This window comes from Epinephelus fuscoguttatus, linkage group LG6 (assembly GCF_011397635.1).
Source record: "Epinephelus fuscoguttatus linkage group LG6, E.fuscoguttatus.final_Chr_v1".
Taxonomy (NCBI): Eukaryota; Metazoa; Chordata; class Actinopteri; order Perciformes; family Serranidae; genus Epinephelus; species Epinephelus fuscoguttatus.
The window spans coordinates 12,066,484-12,088,831 of record NC_064757.1 but is presented as its reverse complement, the minus strand read 5'-3'; the positions used below and the strand labels follow the sequence as shown (position 1 = coordinate 12,088,831).

General features: G+C 42.8%; 1 protein-coding gene across 9 annotated transcripts in view; it reads right to left on the bottom strand.

Annotated features, from left to right (window-relative positions):
• Positions 1–22,348, bottom strand: part of arvcfb (ARVCF delta catenin family member b) — a 322,620-nt gene that overhangs the window by 75,846 nt on the left and 224,426 nt on the right. For 7 of the 9 annotated variants that reach the window (XM_049577961.1, XM_049577962.1, XM_049577967.1 and 4 more), the window contains 4 exons: positions 18,363–18,521; positions 17,709–17,729; positions 11,071–11,711; positions 2,343–2,848 (listed from right to left, as the gene is read on the bottom strand). In XM_049577961.1, the coding sequence (XP_049433918.1) occupies positions 2,343–2,848; positions 11,071–11,711; positions 17,709–17,729; positions 18,363–18,521 (1,327 nt within the window). The remainder of the gene's footprint in view (positions 1–2,342; positions 2,849–11,070; positions 11,712–17,708; positions 17,730–18,362; positions 18,522–22,348) is intronic. The other 2 variants (XM_049577965.1, XM_049577966.1) reach the window with 1 other exon arrangement.

Sequence of the window (22,348 nt, the reverse complement as noted above, 5' to 3'; positions counted from 1 at the left end):
TGCCAAAAGCCAGCTTGAAAACTTTTCTAGACTGTAAAAGTAACTAAAAAGTAACCCCTTTCATGTCTTAGCGTGCTACACATATAGTATTTTACACTTGGCGGCTACTTCACAAAGGTCAAGTGGTTCTCATTTTCCGCACTTGTGCATTGAAAACAAAAGCCCCTTCTCAGATGCCAATGCGTGCATACCAGCCAAAGTGTGTCAGGTCAAACCAATCATGTTGGGGATTAGCTGTGTGCACTGGGAAAGACACATACACACAGTCACCCACCCACCCACACACACACACACACACACACACACACACACACACACACACACACACACACACACACACACACACACACACACACACACACCACTGTATTCCCCAGCTGACATTTACCAGGTCAAGGAGAAGAAACCCGATCACACGGTTTGAATCAATAGCTCCTCTTAAAGGAATTAAGACATATTTCATTACACAATGCTGCTAATAGCATTTTCTTCTAGAATCAATGTTCATGTGCCATCTGCTTCTCTGTAGAGATTCTTTCCACTTTCTCTTCCTGCTGTCAGTACAGTGTAATATAACTAAAATAATCAAATATCACGATGTTTGTCCCAAAATTTGACTGTAACTTTGACCCTTGTGACCCTTCAGTAAAGAAAAATGGCTCCATGACTGACCAATTAGCTAATTAAAATTTCACTTTTTTACAAATGGTAAGAAGAGCCATCTCCAAGACAACTTACTTAAAAATGTGTCTTGACTAGAATTAAAAGAATGACTAATTACAGTTTTGAATACTGTAATTAGTTATCTCCCTCACTAGTATATGGGGAGTTACGCAATTTAGTGCTAATTCACCAAGTACTGTATCTTTCCATATGGATGCCTGGGGCACAAACGTATCAAATAATGTAAGGGGTCTGAGATGAGAAAACAGTGCACTGAGAATACTGCTGCAAAGAACAGTGATGTGTGAAAAACACCAAAAAAAACCTCAGCTTCTTAATATAGTATGACTCAGCCCTGTATTACTATGCAGAGTATGGGATTATGGCAGCCAACTCTGTATATTCCTGGATGGAATATTTAAGTGATGGGAGGTATGCAGCGAGTGATTGGAAAGGACTGGCATACTAAGGTACTATCATATCAGCTTAAAAGGCTTCAAAGCAGCACTTTTATACTTACTGTACGTGAAAGAGAGTTGAGACTAATTAGGCAGACAGAAGGAGGAATCCTACAGTTAGTGAAGGAGACAGCCAAAAGGCTTGGCTGCAACAGTGCTAGGCAGGTGGTTTTTGCATAATATAAGAATCTTACCTATTGCAGAGCAATTGAAAATGATGTCTGACTTGAGGAATGCAATCAGACATATCCAAAGCACTTATTTCAAATAATTTCATCCATGTGACAGATCTTTTTTTAAGTAGTTTGAAGAAAAAAAAGGATGTATGTGAGGTTTCATAAAATGCTCTGACTGCAAGCTTTGTAGTAGAACTGGCTGATGTAATTGAGGCAAATGAAATAAAAGTAGAACATTTTTCTGACATAGAACATGGAAAATGCAGGCATAATTACACACATAAATATGACACATCAACCTCTCATATGTGTAAAACGATTTTTATGATATGATCACACTGTCACAACACAAGCCCAAGACGATAAACGACGAATAACTATGAAAAGTAATGCACGCTTACAGGAGAGGGAAAAAAAAGAAATGGTAAATAGAAGGAAACTTTGTGTAAGGGGGCAGGTTGGGGTGGTGGATGAGTCAAACAAACACAGGACTTTCCTCCTACGTAAAACTAAGTGAGTTATTTCACGGTACGTCATCACCATTTGTACTTTCTCAGACCTAACCTATGTAACTTTCATTAAATACATTAACCTTATCTTAAGTATGTAACATGACAATGCCCAGCCTTCTTTCTTTTCCTAAATCTAATTAATCTAACCTCATTAACTTTGCGTTTCATACATAACTTCACATTAAGTACATAACATGACCACGCCATAAACGGGGCACTAATTTGTTAGATATCATACCAATTGTTGTATGTGTGTTTTTGTAAGATGTCATGTGAACTTTTGTATGAGGATACATTGCAGTGAAACACCAACTGTACCATTTCATCTCTCGACAAAGAGTTTGTTACTGCTACATTCAGAAAATGCTCTTCCAGGTTGTGACTAAGAGTAAAGTGACTCAACGAGAAGTTAACCGACATCTGCTTGGATTGTTTATTGGATTCATAAAGACAATGTTACTACTTCTTGTGTCACTTCGGTTGAACCTCATCTCATTATTTCAAGTGTTTATAATGGAAATGTTTTTTCTTACCGGTGATGAGTTCTCGAACTTCCATGTCATTTGTCTTCCTCAGCAGGCGGACAAGAGCTGGGATACCATCGCAGTTCTTGATGGCCACCTTGTTGTCATTGTCCTTGCCGTAGGAGATGTTACGCAGGGCACCACAAGCCTTGCGGTGGACTTCAGATTTGGGATGGTCCAGAAGCCCCACCAGAACAGGAATCCCCTTCAGCTGACGCACATCCTTCTTGATCTTGTCGTTTTCATAGCACAGGTGCTGCAGGTAGGCAGCTGCGTTGGACTTGACTGGGTCAATGGGGTGGCCCAGCATGGCGATGACCTCGGGGAGGTCTGGGTCACGCCAGCGTGGGTCCTTGCGGATGCTGTCAATGGATGGTGAGCGCCGGCCACCCATGCGATCCAGACTGGCCATGCTCCCCCTCTCCGGCTGGGCCAGTGGCGCTGAATACATGCCATGGATATAGGGGTGGCGCTCATCGATCAGCTCTGCCTCAATGGCTTCATCTGGGTACCCTCTGGAAGACGAAAGAAGAGAGGACGGTGAGGACAAGGGAGACGGACGAGGTAAATGGAGGGTGACTCAGACAGATTTGTCTAAGAGAAGAATTAGGCAGCCAGGGGAAAGACTTTGAAAAAAGGCCAGCTGAGGTGAGAGCCACTGACTAATGAGGGGAGAAAGGGAAAGCAGAGGACAGAGTGAGTGAGAGGTGAGAAGATGTGGGCAATGGAGGGGAAAAAGGAAGGAGTGCAGGACAGATAGTGGAGGGGAGACATGGTGATCTGTGGTTTGGATCTGTTATTAACGGGTTTGTCAGAGGGACTGTGGTGGCAATTCCCTGCAATAAGAGTGATACGGTAAGCAACGTTCCACTTATTATTCCTCCTGTCAGGTGGTAGCAGCAAACATGTCAGACATCAACAAACATAAAGTCTTAGAGAGAGTGATTGAGAGACAGGAAAAGATTGCACAAAGAAAAACCAGGCAGTTCACAAAGAAACAGAGACAAAGGCAACACCAAAGAAAAAGCTTTGAAGGAAAGTCTTGTGAAGTTTTTTTTTTTTTTTTTAGGAAGCCACCATACAGAGTAGAGAAGAGATTTGATGTCTTCTCCTCCAGGGAATAGAGAAAAGAGCTGTGCTGTCCCCCCAGGGAGGACTATGAGCCCCTATGATGCCCCCGGGGCTCCCTGTACTCACAGTGCCGAACACAAGCATGCAGTTGCAAAAATGTTAATAGCCATCTCACTGGGACTTCTCTGCTAGCATTAGCCTCATTAGCATTACTACTGTTCGGGCTGGAGAATTACATTGAGCTCGACTCATTTACAGTGACAGAAATAAGTGTTGTCCTCTGGGGAAGGAAGAGGAGAGTTGCTTTTTGAGGGTTCCTGTCAATAAATCTCAAGCCTCTCAGAGTCTACGATCTACACTTTGTTCTCTAAGGTTCTTTACTCCAAAGACACAAATTCTATCGGAACATGGGCGGAAATATAACCATTCAATTCCAATGACAGATCATTTCGTCCTACTTGAAACAGTGCTGGTTACTTATTTTACTTAAGGCTCTTTAATCAAAGTAATGATTTTTCACTTGTTGGGCCAACTCTCAGGATGGAGTCGGGGGAGTCACATTTACACTGGCAGAAGAGTTGCGAGGAATATTTTTGAAACTTGTTCCACAGAAATTCTTTTTGAACACATACCACTGAGTTGTCTAAAATGATGGTAGAATGTTTGGTGGGAAAAGTTATGACATGGGGAGAGGAATTTAATTAGGGTTGTGTACTTATGCACAGCCTTTATCATCCCCCCACCCACCCCACAGCTTGAGACTTGTTTATCCTCGTTACATAATCCAGCTGGTCTCCTCTCACCATCTTTGATGTATGGTGGTTGGTGGTGCAACAAAATGGTGGCCAACGCCGGCGGTTGGCAGGGAATTCCAGACCGAGCTCTAATTTTAATGAGTTTTATGTTAATTATGTGTTTTTACAGTTCTTCCCAGGCATGCTGGGGAAGAAAGGGGGAGGGGGGCTCTGTATGCTATCTCGCCTCGGCTCTGGTGTATTCCTCTGTTGATTTTTCTTTTATACAAACCTTGCAGTAACATATTGGCTTTTATGGCACGACTTTGTGCATTTTACTGCCTGGGAAATCGATACAAAATGAACTGGGAAAGAAACTCCTGCCCAAGCGGTGTAACGAGATACTAAATCCCCTATTCAGATGGATGGAAAGAGGATTAATAGAGATGAAGTAAGGCACCGCCGCAGCTGAATACGGCCCTGCGTCCAAACGCTCCAAGTTCAAAGAGCCACGTTGCTCCATGCCAAACTTTGACGGACAAGCTCTGGGTGCCATGGACACATGTCAAGAACAGCTGTGACTCTGGATGTCTTTTCAAACAGGTGTTCCTCAAGACAATACAGACAAAACATAGAACTGAAAGCAGCAAACTTTAACTGGAGTCGATCTCATGTATCATTACTGTATATTCGCCTTTTAAAAGTAGCTTTTCCAGCTTTGTGGAACATGTCGGAGAGCCACAAACCTCCATAGTCAGCCTGTAACCACAATTTGGAAGGAGGGGCCAATCAAGCCTGATTACAGCACATCATTTGGAGGATGGCTGCAGCTCTGAGGTTTGGCGACAACTCTGTACTGCATGACAGACTGCACGGAAAAAGAGGGAAATTTGTGAGTTTGTGTGCACGTGCTGGCGGTTACTAAATGCTTCCTTGCGTACATGAGATATAAACACACACTCCCACACTCGGAGGCCATCAACCAGCTCTCGATTGCTGCGGGATATTGAACATGACAAGGCAAGCAGGCAGGAATAGCCCTCCTAAAGAAAGGGCAGTCCACAATTTCAGCATCAACACCGTTGCACAGAGCTGCGTACATAACCACCATCTCTTTCATGCATCTCTCTGTCTTTTTGACTTTCTCTCTCATTATGTCACACTGTGTGTCTCGCACACTTTCTCTCACAGATGCACGCTTCAACACACAGATGAGATGTACAGTTGTGCAGATCGTGGCTCGTTTAGATCTGGGCCGATGCGGCGGGGCTTTTGGTAAAGCAGGCGTCGCGAGGCTGAGTGATGGGAATGTCAGGATTTGCATTTAAATTGGCGCCATTGTGTGTACAGGGAGGGGTGTATTCACAGGATGTGAAAGGGCTCTCCATCGCCAGACGCGATGCTCTGAGCATGATTACAGCAGATCACTCTCCTCATGTTAATCGAGCTGCTAAATGTCCAGACTATTCCTGTGTATCTGTCTGCTCATCTACAGATGAGTGCATGTGTTCATTTAGTACTATGATGCAAAGAATAGAAGAAAAGATAAACAGTAGATACGACATGTATGTATGTTGGCCAATTTCAGCACTCATTTATTCATTTGGACTTTGTCGCATCCTCGCTATTCTTCCTTCCCTTCATCTTCTGTCAATTATTTTGATCATCCTTCAATTGCGGCCGTGCCTGACCCTCTCCTTCAGCAGGCTCATGAAAGGAGATCAACTGAAAGGGATTAGACGCTCGGAAGAAGATGTTTGCATCTCATATGTACACATTACATCTCCGTAGCGTTTATGAGCTTTTCACTGACTGCTCCTGCCAAACAGATTGCTCATTTTGAATTATGGGCAATAATTGTTTTATGATGCACAAGAGTCTTTGCGGGACAGAGAAGAAAGATGAGAGAGAAAAAATAACAGCAAAGCTGAAGTGTTTATGTCTTGCCACTTTCTAATTTTCCACTGTTTTGATGGCATAATCCGCTACCACCACTGCTCATTTTCATTCAGTTAAAGGACAGTAACATCACTCACAAGTTTCTTCTATAGTTTAGGGGATGCTGCTGAGAAACCTCAAACATGACAGAGGGGAAGTTTAATATTAAACAGAGTATCTGGCTCTTACTAAAAGCCTCTTGGCAGGATCATGAAGGAGGAGGGGAGGGAGCCGGATCACTTCTACAAACCGTTCACTACAGACACCGCTGGATTAGAATGAGACCCCCCCCCCCCCCTCAATTAAAGGATGAGTGAATGTGGGCATGCGTGTGTGTGTACATATATATATATATATATATATATATGTGTGTGTGTGTGTGTGTGTGTGTGTGTGTGTGTGTGTGTGTGGTGACCCCTGTATGCAGGTGGGCAAGTGCAGCGGAGTGGGTCGCCCAAGGAGAGATGAGCCATTAGAGATTGGCTTAAAGACGCCCCTGTAGTCTGGCAGAGTTCAAAAGCAGCTATTAATCACGCTGGCATGAGGACACACACTGTCACAGTCACACACACACACACACACACACACACACACACACACACATAGAGAATGGGTTGGGTTGGGGGAAAATGGAGTAAGATGCACTCACATCCAGACAGAGGGGGGCCAGGAGAGAGAGAGAGGAGGACATGGAGAAGACAGACACGTTCATTATCTACAAAACCCGAGCAAAGGTAATGATAAAGGGAAAAGAGATGCCCATCTCTCCATTCACTAGTTGCATTCCTGCTTCCTCTTGCTGCACTAAGATACTGTTAAGGGAAATACTAGGCTATCAGTGTTTGATGTGACACTTTTTGTAAGTGCTTCCTATACCAACAAAATCAATGCTGACCAATGACAAAAGTTTGTAAAACAAGCCGATTCAAGATGAAGTAAAACTTGGGCGATGCAGCCACAAATCTTCTATTGCAGCATGTGTAATTTTTTTTATGGAACATGGAGCTTCGAGGTTCCTGAGAACAATAATTTCAAGTAGGGCTGCATGATATTGGCAAAAACTGACATTGCCATTTTTTAATGAAAGATTAAAAAATAGTGGCGAGGCTTTTACTCACCACAACTGCAGAGGCTCCCAGCTTCATTTGAAACAGACTACATTATAGACGATCCGTTATTAATTAATCCCTCTGTATCCCTCTATATTTTTACTTTTTAACCACTGTCTTTATAAGGTTAATGCATCGTGCCGTCATTTCAAACTCAACACTTCCTGAATTTGTTTCAAATTAAAAGCCCCTTATAACCTCGGCTGAGAGAATCCCTCCATTTTCTAAATAGGCTTTTATTGTGAAACATTTGTAGGAACTTATTGTGGAGGATTCAGTGACTTGTATGTTTGCGTATGGTACTTCAAATGGAACTCCTGCTGTCTGCTGGCGCTTTTTAGGTGACTCCAACAACATTTCGGCTGGCGCATGAACAGACACAGTGACTGAAATAATAGTAAAAGTAATAAAAACAGGACAAGAATAACCCGATGACATCACACACGCCTTGAAAGACGACCGGGGATAATTGGTGTGTACCATCGTGTAGTGTGTCATGTCTGTTGGCCACGTCACGGCACGATTTTATGACTCCACAATCGTGTAATGTGACATAGTGACTTTCACAACGGGCAGAAAAGTCATGTGGTGTGTACTAGGCATAAATCCTCCTTTACCGTTTCTCCCTGTTGCATGTCGCTCATTTTCAGTGTGTGACTGCAGTGTGTGCATGAGAGGGGGAGGGGCTGCTGAGTACTGAGAGAGGCAAACGGAGTGGAGCAAAGAGCTTTCTTCAGAGCTGCTTTTCTGAAGCAATACAAAAGTTTACATGTTCTAAAAAAAAGAGAAAACATTGCATGTCCTGCGATGTGACTATCTCACATGTGCACATCGTGATGGTGACGTTCAGACGATATATCGGGCAGCCCTAATTTCAAGTATTACAGGTTTCTGCAATTACAAATTCACTCTCTTCCTCCATGTCTGGCAACATCACATTTCCCTGCGAGGCAGCTGAATTTGGGATATCACACGACAATCATGAGATCACATGAGAATCCCGCTCTGATTTGCTACACAGCCTTCTCCCAATGGGTCCTGCTGTGGAATCTCTGTGTGTTCCTGTACCCATATTACCACCAAACTATTCAGTACAACAGAAAAAGATTTAGTATGTCCCAATACATAGTATGTCAAATGCAATATGCCAAAAAATACCAGGATGTCATATTACATTGGCTTGCATTTTGCAGTATGCAAGCCTGAATGCGTCTGACTTGTCTGATGCACAGTCCTCTGCTCAGTGGAAGCTACGTCACATCGTTTGAGATGCAAACAGATGACAGCATGACAGCTGATTGACGGCTGACTGACAGCTGAAAAAAGCCACAATGACGGATGACAGTATTAAAGTGACTGGTGATCAGCTGTATAGTAATAACAGGAATATTCATTAATTGAACAAAGTTCAATTCAGGGTGTTCAAGTTCAGGGCGTAATGTTATGAAGAAGTAGTATGTTCCGATTGTGTGCATACTGTATACAACACTATGTACTTTTAAAGGACAGCCTCAGTGCATACTAAACGTAAAAAGAAGTATGCGATGCGAAACACACCAACAGTATCGCCAAATCTCTACCACTGGACTCATTTATACTGTCGCACTTAAATACTATCATATTAACCAATCCTAAGTATGCCAAAAAAACAAGCTTCCACCAAAGCAGAAAAAAGCAAAGCAATATATAACATATTAATGTGTATTTCATTACAATTTCATGTACAATTCTTTCTAAAAAAATAAGAGATAAAAAAGGAGAAAAATCAAAAAATGTGACTGAAAGATATTCCTTCATTTGGTGTTTTGGCGGGGAGCCCTATGTTACACATTCCCAAAGCATATTAGTCACATCATTTTCATACTGATGAAACCCTGGAGTGACCCCTCGTGACCTATATGGAAGCCTGCGCATTCATGTGTCCCCGTTATTTATTCAGCTTGTTCCCTTAATTTGTCACCCATGTGTACATTAGAGATACGTGAACATACGTGCGAGGCTTGCTCCAGCACAAAATGTGCATCATCATTCTCAACACATGATGGACTCCACAGCAGTGACAAAATGAGTGCTTGGCGCCGATGCAGGAAGTCGTTTTAGTACTAAACGTCTTCATTTTTGTCGGAGCATAATTGAGGGCTTGCAATGCAATGATAAGCTGTAATTAAACCGCTTTAATTCCCAGATTCATTACAGCACTTTGGAGTCGCCGCTCCCCTCTTGGAAGAATACTAATCGCGGTGTGAGTGCACAGGAGAGCCTGGGCACTCTGGGAGGGCTGATTGTCACTGTTACTGAGAGTGAGAGAGAGAAAAAAAGAACGCTTACAGTATGCTGATGTTTTGATGTCAGCTGATTTAGAAGAGACGAAGGAGGTAAGAGAGAAGGAAATATGTGACATTTATTTTCTGCTGCAATTAGCCAGGCAGCAGTCAGTCAAGAGTGGCTTCAAACATGTGTGTTTGTGTTTGGAGATTCACGTTAGCAGTTGTCAGTGTTTGTTTGTGTGTGTGTGTGTGTGTGTGTGTGTCTGAAGGGGTGTATGTGGCTGTTAGGGCTATGTTGTGACACATGTAAGGCAGGCTACAAATTGCCTGTCACAGCAAGCGCCTCTCACTAGGCGGATGGGGGAGTGACTCATTTTCTGAAGATGTGGATTTTTATTGAGTGTGTGTGTGCGTGTGTGTAAGAGAGAGTGAGAGATACTGTGTGTGTAAGTCAAAGGTGTGTAAAGACAGAGGGTCTGATTAGGCATCTGCTTTTCTCCACATGCACATCAATCCAGAGCTTTTTTAAACCCAGCCAGGTGTGAATGCACAAATATGTGTGTACATAAGCTTCATTAAAAAGGGTCATAAAGCAAAACTTGTGTGCTGTCAAGAAGCCGGCAAACCTAGATTCAGCGTCACCTTTGATCGGGACAAAAAGCACACACACAGATACACAATCTTTCCTGTCTTGCTTGTTCCTGCCTCTCGCACCCCATTGCTCTATTCCCTTAGATCTGGCTTCTGGCCCAAACATTTTGCCCTCAGACTGAAACAAAAGTGCAGAGATCTTAAAAACATCCATTTGCCAAAGATCACTACTCAAAACCCAACTTCAAAACCCTGCTTCAATTTACTTTAGGGTGGACTTTTTTTTTGTTTCTGGGCCTCTCTTTGGGCAGCAATGAAATGATTGGAAACTTTTAGAACACAAGAGTCCATTTTAGGATCTTATTGTTGGAGGCCAACATGCTTTCTTTTCTCTTTCGGCTGGAGCCAGGGGTTATACTCCTCTCAACAAAGGTTGTTCAGTAACGGCTTTGAAAGATGACTGACAAAAGCCTCCCATCCTCTCCCACTCTGCCTTCATCCTCCCTTCCCTCGGTGCTCACGTCTCAAATCATTCCCGCCTCTTTACCTCTGACACAAACACTTGTTTGCCATCCATTTGCAGGAAAATGGCAATCAAAGACTTATTTTTTCTCGCTTCCTTTCTCAAACAAGTTGCTCAAGGAGAAGAGACATCTGTTTACTTGTGCATGGCGTAATGTAGTCTTTTTTATGGCGAGAGCAAGACAAGTATTCTTTATTCTCTCTTATCTTAACAGGATGATCTTCTCTCATGTCAAGACTGAGCCTGTGCTCATGCATATGAACAAGAACTTGCTGTCCATGTAAAAAGAATAACATGTATACTGTATGAACTTGCACACTTTCACAAAACCATTATCTCCTGCAAGCTCCGGTAGGCTGAATCCTTCAACACAATCTGTCAAGTTTTTAAGTATTAATACCAGGAACTGATGTATAAAAGCAACTGTTATGCAGAATTATCTGTGTAATATCCTTGTTCCAAGGTAGAAAAGCAAATCTCCACTCTCTAAACATTTATCCTCACCTGATTCGGGGAACATCACGAAGAGGTTCCCGGTGGGTGCGACCCCTATTGGCCCCCTGCAGGGTGCGGCGATTGGCAGTGGAGTAGTCGGGCTCCAGCTCGTATGGCTCCTCCTCTTCGGGACCCAAGCTGCGGCGATCATCCTCCAGGCCATATGGCTCGGGCTGGAAGCGCTCAGGCTGTGAGCGGTTCAGATCCACAGTGCTGCTACCCATAGGCACCTGGGGCTGGGCCACATGGCCGTAGTCATCCTTGCGAATAGGCAGCGTGTAGCTGTTCTCTGGCCGGTAGCTGTTGGGCAGGTAGGGGTAGCGTGGCGGCCGGAAGTTGATGCCACGTGACAGGCTGCCGTAGTTGTCTGTCAAATCAGCATAGCCATCGTGTAGGCCATAGTGGCGAACGTACTGGCTCTCGGGCGTCTCACCATATGAATCGTTGTAGGAGTTGTTGTAGGAGCGTGTCAGGGTAGAGGTTGCTTGAGGCGTGATAAAGCGGTCGCCTCCATTCTTCAGGTAGCGCCGGTCAATGGAGTCGGTGTAGCTGCCTAGTGGGGATGAGCCTTCTGGCAGGGGCAAACCATCGGGGCCTAGCGGCACCTGACGCACCGTCCGTGTGGTCACAGTCTTCACCATCTTAGTCACCTGCAGAGGGAAGCAGATGCACCTGTCAGACATTGTGGCATCACATGACAGGAAGATATTACAGCAAGCCTGTTTAGTCCAACTGACGTGGACCATAATATTCGCTACACAAAGACATTTGTCCTATAAGGACACTATGTTAGAGTGTCACACGGTGAGGGGAGGCAGACAAACTGGATATATCTGAAAAATAAGTCAGAACTTTGATCTCTGGTGTCCAGATTAAAACATGCATTTCAAATCTAATGCAGAGGAAAACTCATCCACTTGTTAATTCAATCCAACTTTTCAGTTTAGTTTTACTAAATTTTTTAACCCTGAGAGAAACATAGTGCATCATAAGTCTCGTTCCCACCACGCAGTCCTTTATTAGTTCAGTTTGTTACTATTAGAAAGGTTATTTTTGTGTTTCCATTCCATTGTTCCATTGTCATATATGTTGTAGATGGTACGGATAGAACAGTTCCATTCCTTCCCATTGTTCCGTCGCCACTCTGTTGAGGTTTCCTAGCACACTGATCCAATACTAAAAGTCACAGCTAACACCTCAGTCAGAATTATTACTATTTTTAATGCCCTTGATTGCAACAGAGACTGTAAACTTTCCAGCCTGTTCTTTTTATTATGAAAAAGTTGGCGAACACACTGTTCTGTGGACAGTCAATGAGGTTAAGATGTTCTGCTGCATCGCCTGTAAGAGTACTGTCAGCGGTGAAAACGCAAAACAGATCTAGGGGCTAGATACATGTCCGTACAGCTTACATACTGGTTCTAAGGGTACTATACCAAAAGCATTTGGTAGTAGTGCTGCTATGATGTCAAAAAAAAGAAAGGGTTCCTAAAGATTGAAGCAAATAGAGGTGTTTTTGATTTTGAAGTTGGTTGGGACTTATTTCCACATTATCAATCCATTATTTAAAATCTGCAAACAAAATCATATAGTGGCTGCACTCAGGGAGGAACTCTGTTGCAGTGGATGTGGATACAACTGACCAATATCCAACTGTAAGGTCTCTGTCACCAGCTGGTGTTACCTTAAATTATAAAGTGGAAAAGTCAGTACACATGCTATAATAATAAGGCAAATACTGCCAGCTAAATCTAAATCCAAAATACTGCACAGACACAGTAACTGTCTTGGTACACTGAGTCCCCTGGATTGTGCTGTAACAGAGCCATCTTGCAGTGCTACAGCTCCACTGGACCTTGAATCCTCTCTGTCCTCAAGGGAGCAGGGCAGCATCACACTCTGCAGCCGGAGGACTGTGACAACCAGACCTGCATGTATCTCTCTCTCACACTCACTTCATCCTATGGCTAAATAACTTGACTTCCTGTGCTGTCTCTGAAGCTGTCTGACTGGAGAATAGCAGACAGCCCTCACCCCCCCCCCCAACTTCCCTGGGCTCTCCGCCCATACAGAAACCAATTTGCTGCCCAGTGAATTCTGCTGTGGCCGATAATTGGCTATTTTGTCCACGGCTATAAATTCATCTCCAAAATTAATGAGGTTGATGAAAATTAATCGTCATCTGCAGGGGTGCAGGTCTGATGCAATTCGTGTTGAGCCTGACAAGGTGTCGCAGAGAGGTTCGTTCCCACTTGATGAGCGTAGCACACCGGCCTGAATTTCTTGGGGAAAGGCAAAAAAAAAGAAAAAAGAAAAACAACGCTCCGCTCATTCCCGCATCTGATAGGTTTAATTTTCAACACCAGCCGTCTTAATTGTAATATGTTTTCTTTATTTTCCCATCAATGCCATAATTTAGAATTTAATCAGGAGCGAGCATGCGAGGCATGTAATAATATCAACAAACTACAATGGAGTATTAACCCACACTACACAGGAGCTATAGCACAAACAGCGTATTGGTTGTTCAACATGGCATCCTCATTAAATGGTTCAAACAGAAGAGAAATCTTCACTGGCCTTAGTCTGATTACACCATGAATGTGAGCCACATAACGAAGCCTATTTCAGGAACACCAAGGTTCATGACCATGTTCAGAGTAATTAATGAGTAATTTATGTTTGTTTCTGATGCCATTCCGCCTTAGCTTTGTGTGAGTTAAAAATAAAGAGCTCATTTGCTTGATTCACATTACCTAAAGCATATGTATGACCTTGGAATAACAAGCTCGCTTTCATCCACTAGATTCTCAGTGGTAAGAACGCAAACTAGGCTGTTGTGGTGTTCATATCATGGGTCCTAATGCTAACTCTGGGCCTCAAGGGGACTACTTGTGCCAGGGCTTAATGTCATATGCTGCATGAAGCGATAACGTCGGCATACTAAAAGTCATTTATTCAATAACATTTTGACTTTTTTTTTTTCGATACGCTGTATTGATTTTCCTGAGAGATATAGCATCACAAGGGAACCCAAGCCTTTTACATGGAGAATAATGTCAGAATGCTTTAATTCTTATCTGGTAATTTTATCACACTTTTATTTATCACCGTATTGTACTGTACTCTGTTCTGGCTGTCAGAGCTCAGAGGAGACCACGGAAAATGCTACAGGATCCCAACCTTGACATGCCCAGCTGCCTTGTACTAACACAGCTTTTTAGGCGATTTGCAAGGGGCTGCAAAGGGAGCCATCACACAGTTTTCAAAACACTCTTTGATGTACGCTCAAGTTCACAAGGCGTTAAACAGTCGCGCGAGGGGAAGCAAGAGGGAGACGAGGGGCCTGCGTTTCAAAAAGGGGCATCTGAAATATGCTTAAGCCGAGTAAACATGGCTAAAAGAGAATTGCTAAAATGGTGGAGAGTGTGAGTATATGTTAGCACATTCAGAAATACTATAGATTTGTAATGTGTGCGTGTATGAAAAGTCATGGCCGCTCTGAAAAGTGTTTGAAGCGACCACAGGCAGTTAGACACAGGCCCTAACTGTTTACCAAACTGTTAAAAATGGAGGGAAAGGCAGCAGGCGTCAAACTGTCCGCTTTACAGCTCTGTAAGAGGTTTCACAACCTCTGCGGCATTCACTTTATTGAGAGCCTAAATGGACACGGTGGCTGGGGGCTAGTGGGAGAGGACGAAGTGGTAATTCAGATTTTTAAGAAGCCTGTGATCGTGACGCCTGTGATTCATTTTCAGTCCATCTAAAGAGTACCTGTGAGGATGATGGAAGTAGAAATTGTTAGTTTCTCCGCAATGATAGAAAGTGGCTAAATGTGGGCCTCTTTTAAACACGATGTTAGAGAAGCAGGGAGGCAGGCGGGGGGGAAAGGGAACACAGCAAACATCACGCAGGGTTCAGCATCCTTTACTGGTTCTGTCTCAGATGGGGTGGGGGTTGAGATGGAGACCGGGGTGGGGGTCCGGGTGGCTGGCCTGGACTCCACTAACAAGTTGTCAGTCACCATCACTGGGTGGTAGGTGCGGCGGGTGATGGTTTTGACCACTTTGGTCACCTAGAGTTGAAGAGACGGGCGGGTACAGCTCTCGGTAAACTTCATTAGATTTCATAATGCATGGATGTATACCCAACCTGTTGTTTTTCACTCTGTAATGCACACTTTAGAGCTACATACAGCTGTGTAAAATCTGAGAAAGGACAAAGTGTTCTTGCTTTGCAGGGGTAACTATTTTAAAGACTGCTTGCTGAAGTCGATAGACTCTGTCTGAAATAAAAGAAAGTAATGCACTCTGAATAGAAAAGGCGTCTGCTCTTTATTCTGTTCTATTCAACAGTGGCACCTCATTTTTCACAACAGCTGTACCTGATAAACTAACTCCTACCTACTCAAGGTTGGCTCCCCAGCGTGTGCACGCTAGTGAAAGTGCTTTTATTTGTTTGTGTGGTCTGCCGCCACTCTCATTAGCTCATATCCAGAGGAAAAGAGGAGGAACGCTTCTTTTATTGGCCCAACTGAGCTCTTCCTCCGACATGACTGCTGTTTCATTCAGAGAGCCTGCCAGCAGGAAGACAGGGCTGGATGGAAGCCAAGGGAAAGCACACACATGCTGGGACAGGAGGACGGATGTGGATCTAATTGAGTGCGGACATGCGCCCGGACTCATACACACATCCAGGGTCCGGGCCAATTCGCTTTGAGTTGAACTGATTGAAAAGATAAACAGAACCAGCAGTTAATCTGCTACTGAAAGTCCGTTTATAGTTGTTTTCCAATTGTACATGAAAAATTTGATATGTCAGTTGAAACTTACCCTGATCGCCTAAATAAATGCACACTTGAGTGTATAAGGTGAGTCCAGCCTCTTTGTGCTGACATTCTCTCATATACAATAGCCCAATTTTGGCGCCAGTTTTTCTGTTCCTTTCCCAGTATTCTAACTTTTAACATTGCTGATACTAAATCTGCTAGAAACATGTTTACCACTGGAAAAAAAACTTTTTTTTGCCTGCAAATCAGGAAGATGGGAGAAGCTTGTGTGTTTCATCTTCCAGCAGTCAGATGGGGTATAACCATCAAGGGGAAGGAGTGTGTTAGCATTAGACAGTATGGCAAGACTTTGGTTCAAAAGAACAGATAAGCACATAAATAAAACTGAGTTGCTGCAAGATGACGAGAGAGATAGTAAAAGAGAGAGGGTGAAAAACAACACATGAAAGTGAGTAAGAGAGAGGAGATGCAGAGAGGACAAAAAAGACAGAGGGAAAGTGAGGAAGAGGAGGGGGGTGGGTTTCTTTGGGGAAACTCTGAAAATGGTCTGGATCCATTTGCCATCAGCAGAAGTTCACCCCAAACATTAATCTGCTTTTCTCCTCAAAGTGACTTCCAGAGAGCACCCAATCTCTCTTCCCAGCAGGGCGGTGGCCCCTTTAAAGAAGCGTCCTTCCTCTTCCCTTCAGCAGCACAGCCCTTGATTAGTATAATGTTTTACTGCATACGCTTGTGTGTGTTATCCCTAAGAAGGTCTGTGTATGAATTCATAAAATCATGTGAGTGTGAGTGTGAGTGAGTGTGTGTGGCCAATCCCCTCGCAGTAAACAGGCTGGAGGGCAATGGGCCCTCCCTGATGAGGGATTAGACCAGGCTTTTTAATTACAGTTTCACAGTCCCTAGAGTAGGAGCTCCACACAGTGCTCTCCACTCCTCTGGAAGCCTACAGAAGCAGCAGTTGACACTACCTACGTTTACATCCCATATTGCAAGCAAAATGTTGCAGTGCAAGCTCGCCTTTGAGGGTATATCTCAAAATGTGGAAGAGAAAAGGAAGAGCTTCCAACCCCCACCTGAATTATTTTTCAAATGGAAATGTGGCGTGGGTTCTGGTGGGAATTCTTCTCCTTGCACAGAGAGCGATGAATTCAGACTTAGAAGTGAAATGCAGACTGTCTTCCAAAACACAATTTCAACACTTGAAATTCTTCAAAACTCCAACCTGACACCAGGATGAGGACATTCTGGTTTGAGCAATTGCAGATTAGTGATGCCACTTGAAATGATTTTTTCAGAATTGTGGTCTTCAAAGCAGTAGCAAATTACTTTGGGGAGCCAATGTACAAAATGTATAAAGACATGGTAATTCATACAATTAAAAAATAAAAGCCAGCTATGACAAGGCTATAGCTGGCAAAAACAATCCTAAATAAGTAAAAAGTCATTGTAATTATATTCCTAACACAGGGATTTATAGATGTTATTACAAGATTATAGTTACCAATTCAAGATACTTTGTATTTTAACATTTCTGCATGTGGGGACATGTTATTGGCACTGAGATGTGGTATTTTGTACCTCCTATAACGTCAATGCCTAATGTCGTAAAAGAATTTAAAAGATAAATGAAGAAAGAGAGAGAGAGAGACAGAAGATCATGCAAAAGAAATGAAAAGAGGAGCATGGGTCTCATCCCAGAGGGTGAAAGCAACAAGCAGTGAACTGAGGAGTATTGTAGAGTATAAACTGGAGCATTATTTGGCTTGTGATGAAGCAGACTGCTGCTGTAGCCTGTATGGGCACACATAAAATGGTGGCGTGGTGGTAGAAAGCCATACTGGTATAAAAGTCAACTCACCTTCACGTTAGAAGAGATATCCTTACAGAAAAACAAAGGAACACAGTAGAGGACGAATCAACAAAGGAGCTTTTAAGAAGCACAAAAGTAGGAGAATACCAGGGGAGTTGGCTCATAATAACACAATAATCAAATAAATGAAGCCATGAGAGGGAGATGAAACCACTTTGGGCTGTAGGATTATGGGATTTAGAGTTCTTCAGGGTGGAAGTCTGGGAGAGGAGGTACAGTACTGTGCTGTTTGGAAGCGGTAATCCATAAGCATAATTTGAAGCAATATTGAAATGGATCAAAGGAACTCTTGGGGGGTTTGCAGCAATGAGCTCAATGGGATCTCTTTACCACAACAAGGCAACTGCTCTGAGGTGTCCTGCTCAGGTGTGATAGTCAGTACCAGGCTGAATATCAGCTCTGCACAGTAGATTATATAAGAATCATCAGTTTTATCTGCAGGTCACAGATAACTTTATATGTCTTTTTGCTTAGTAGCATCCTAAAGTTGAACTTTTTTTTTAACAGCCACCAGCACCTAATATCATTATGATATGAAAATACTTGGTCAATAAACACCTTAGAAATCAACAAATATATATATATAACTTTGCAGGATCAGTGCCACTATGCCTATATGCTGAGTGCACCTTTGTGTCTTACCTTGGTTTCTGTGCGCCGTGTGGTGCCGTCATCCGAGGTGACCACTGAGACGTGGGAGGTGGGGGTGCCGGGGTCCTCCTCTATGGTGACCGTCTCCTCCACCACCTCCTGCGGCTCCTGCATCATAGCCAGGGATGTGGCGTTGCTGGGGCTCTGCTCCTGCACAGACAGGGGGAAAAGGAAGAGAAGTTAGCCCAGCAGGAGTTAACAGATAGATTTTCAGTTACTAGACAGCGTGGAGAAAAAAAGCACAACATTCAGGTAATCTTCCATTAGATATACGACAAGATGAAACTTTAATTGAGCCACTGCAGCAACAAATTATATTAGAATCCAGCAGAGAAAAATAGAGCATAAATAAGAACACTGCAAATGAAGGGTATTAAATATAATACCACCCGCAATTTGGTATGCGATGCTTGAGCATCAACTAGAGGGATGAAAAGTGTGAAACACAGTACATGAATAATAATGTGTGGAAAATAACAGCACTAAAATATACTGGGACGAGGAGACAAGGAGATGAATGAAAAGTGTTTATGGCTAAAAAAGGAAACACAACAAGTCCAGAATGGTTAGCATTGTTTGCCTCACAGCAAGAGGGTTCCGGCTCAAGCACTGGCTGGCTTGTGGCCATCTATGTGGAGTTTGCGTGTTCTCATGTTTTAGTGTGGGTGTTTGCCTGCTTCTCTGGCTTCCTCCCATAGTCTAGAGGGCCTGCAGGTTAATTGTGGACTCTAAACAGCTCATAGGTGTCTATGTCTTAGCTAGGGCTGGGTGATATAAAGACTATGAGTGATATATCAATATATATTTTTAAGCACGTTATAGATTTAGACAAAACTGTTCAGATCAATATAGGGTCAAGTTACATTACATAATGCCGAAAAGCCAGTGTGCATCTGTCCTCTCTCTGTACAGCTCCGCCCTACTAACTCAAAAGTTCTCCAGCAACACAAAGAGAGACATGGAGCTGCTACTCTGTTTAATCTATCTGTTAATTAGTCCTCTGTGTGACATCAGCCTAAAAATTGCTCATGCTACGCTAAATCACCACAGTAGCACGTGTGCAGTACAGCGCTGCGCTGCATGTGTGGGAGACAGAGCTGGTTTATTATGACAGGTGAGCATTTGTTTGCTAGTTTGCGTGTGAGGTGGATCATAGTGCATCGCCGTTCTTCTTGGTAGTTGTAGTCTATTGTGTGACACTGAGACAGCACCTGGATGCAGGCGACAGATGCGTTAAAAAAAAATGTAGTGACAACAAACATTTCATATACAAGACATATATAACATGGACAAAGTGTCTCTCCCTCCTTCCCTGCCTCAGCCTGTTGATGTTGGTGCATAAATAAGGTGAATAGCCTAAATAAATAAATATATTTAATTTTCCAGCACTAGATTCATTTAAGAGGCCATCGAAAACGACTTTTAACTCCCCCCACAAAGATTTTTAATTGTGTCAAACTAAAATGGATTCAGGCTATCTGATAATTTTATAGCCATGTTATAGTTTTGTGTCCTGTGCTGCAAACCTTTAAACCTGTGCAGCTGCAGTGTTATGTGCAAAAACGTTAATGTACAGCCCTGCTATTTATTTTCATTACATGCTGTGCAGCTATATAAGTTCAAACAGGGAGAAAATCTTTTTTATAAAAGTGCTTGTGCCATCTAAAATGTGGTTTTGCAACTGAACATGTAACCCATTTAGTGGAAAATACTAAGACATATACAGTATCATAGATCACCATTAAGCCTGAAAATACCGAGATATAAATATTTGTCCATATCGCCCAGCCCTAGTGTCACCCCTGAGTTAGTCTGGTGACCTGTCCAGGGTGTACCCCACTTCTTAGTGTCAGCTGGGATCTGCTCCAGCCCTCCATGACTCTGAATAGGATAAGTGATGGATGGACGTGTGCAAAATGAAATCACTTCTAAGATAATCATGATTCTAATATAAAACAACAAGTGATTAAAAAATGGCAAAATTTAGAAGATCCATTAATCTGGATTGATATATCAATCCAATGTCATCAAAGCAAAGTGAAAACATCATTACATATTACATCTTTAAGATATGCCTTTATTTTTAAATTCCCATGGCTCGTCTGTGTCACTCTTTCCATCCAAGCGCACCTCCTTCTTTAACATTAAAACTGTGCTAATGGTCCAGCCCCAGGCAGATAATAGCAAGCAGCCAAGAAAAAGACAATGAGGATATTTACTGACATCATCTCATGACAACGGTAGGCCCCTGAACTGAATCGAATCGAAATCCTATCTTTGGCAGACTTTGTAATATCAACAAATATTGTATCATTGTCCAAAGAATGGATATAACATCATACTGTGATGAAACTTGCAATTGACAGCCCTAAAACTACACATTACTAATTGACTCTGTCAAATATATCAAAGCGGATCATTCAGATTACCCTGTAAAATGTAAAATGTGGACGGAACATGCTAGTGGTAGTCCTAATCCACCGTAGAGCCATTAAGATACTCATCATCACATTGATATCGGACCCCAGATAAGGTTCAATAACAGTGTTAAACATTTAGTGCCAGTGTTAACAGAATTAGTTATTAGTGTGATATCTGCACATGGCAAACATATGGTATAATTAGATCTGGGTTAAACAACTAAAACTTGGCAAATAAACTACGGTACAACCCCGTGTACCTAATGGACTAATGGATCTCCACAACCTTACTTGTCTCCTAGCTATCTAAAAAGACAAGGTTCCACAGATCATAGCTTGAAACAGCACTCGAAACAATACATCTGTAGGCACACACCCTCTTGACAATGCCTATATAGTATACAAGGAAAAAAAAAAGTATAAAGACATAGTTTTTCTAGTTTGTTTCTAGTCCTGACAATCCATGATTTATTAAGGCCTGGCATTATATCCAAACACTGCAATGCAGGGTAGCTAGCAACTCCTCACCTCTTGAGACTTCAAATTGAGTTAAAGCTTCTTTCAAGGCAAGCAAAAGCCTGGAGCACTGTTTTTGATTCATATTTCATTGGGAGGCCATGGATTTACAGAAAAAGTGTCCATGGGCAAAGGATGAAAGGGAGTACAGAGTCCCTCGTACCCCACCTGACCCTGCGTGAATGCGAGCGAAATATATTCTTCCTGCTGCACTTCCTGCTGATGGAAATTGATATGAAGTTAGTGGTCGGAGGTGCAACGCCCTGGCATGGGCCGCTGCTGTGCATAAGTGTGACAACATTACAGCTCTCGTGATGGAGAGGGGAAGGAAGGCATTTAAGGCAATCATTGATAACCAAAACAGCATGGAGCCAAGAGAGAGAGAGAGAGAGAGAGAGAGAGAGAGAGAGGAAATCTAAAGTAATGGAGAGGGCAGAGAAGGAAACAGTTGGAGTAGCACTGTGTAGTGGAAACTGGAGTTTTTCTTCTACCGGGGAAAAAGAGGAAGCAGGAGGTTGTGTACTTATAGCGCAGATAGATGAAACTGAAGACTTTTTTCAGGATGCCTGACATGCCATTTGTATTGTGTGCACTTCCTGTTCCTTAAACTTCAGTGGAGGAATTGTAATTTATTCATAAATGTGACAAAACACCAACCAATTTATGTTTAAAATGTAGTTTTTAAATATAAACCTCTTGACCCCCATTAATCTTAATCCAAGATCAAAGCTATGACAAAACAAAAGAACAAAAAATCTCCCCCAGCATCCCCCTTAATATCTTAAACTGTTTGCAAATTCACCTCACGTAAAAGAAACAAAAAAAAAAAAAAACAGTAAAAACAACTGAACCAAGCATACTATTTTTGTCTGACCAATTACACCAAGCTGGAGGGAGAGACAGATTGAAGGCCAAGGAGAGCAAGAGGAAAAGTTTTTGTGTTGTTCTCCACTGCATTTGGCTGAATAACTTCAAGCGACGCCTCATGGAGGGAAACTGCTTGTTTTCCTCACGTCTTGGAAGACACTAACAAGTGAACAC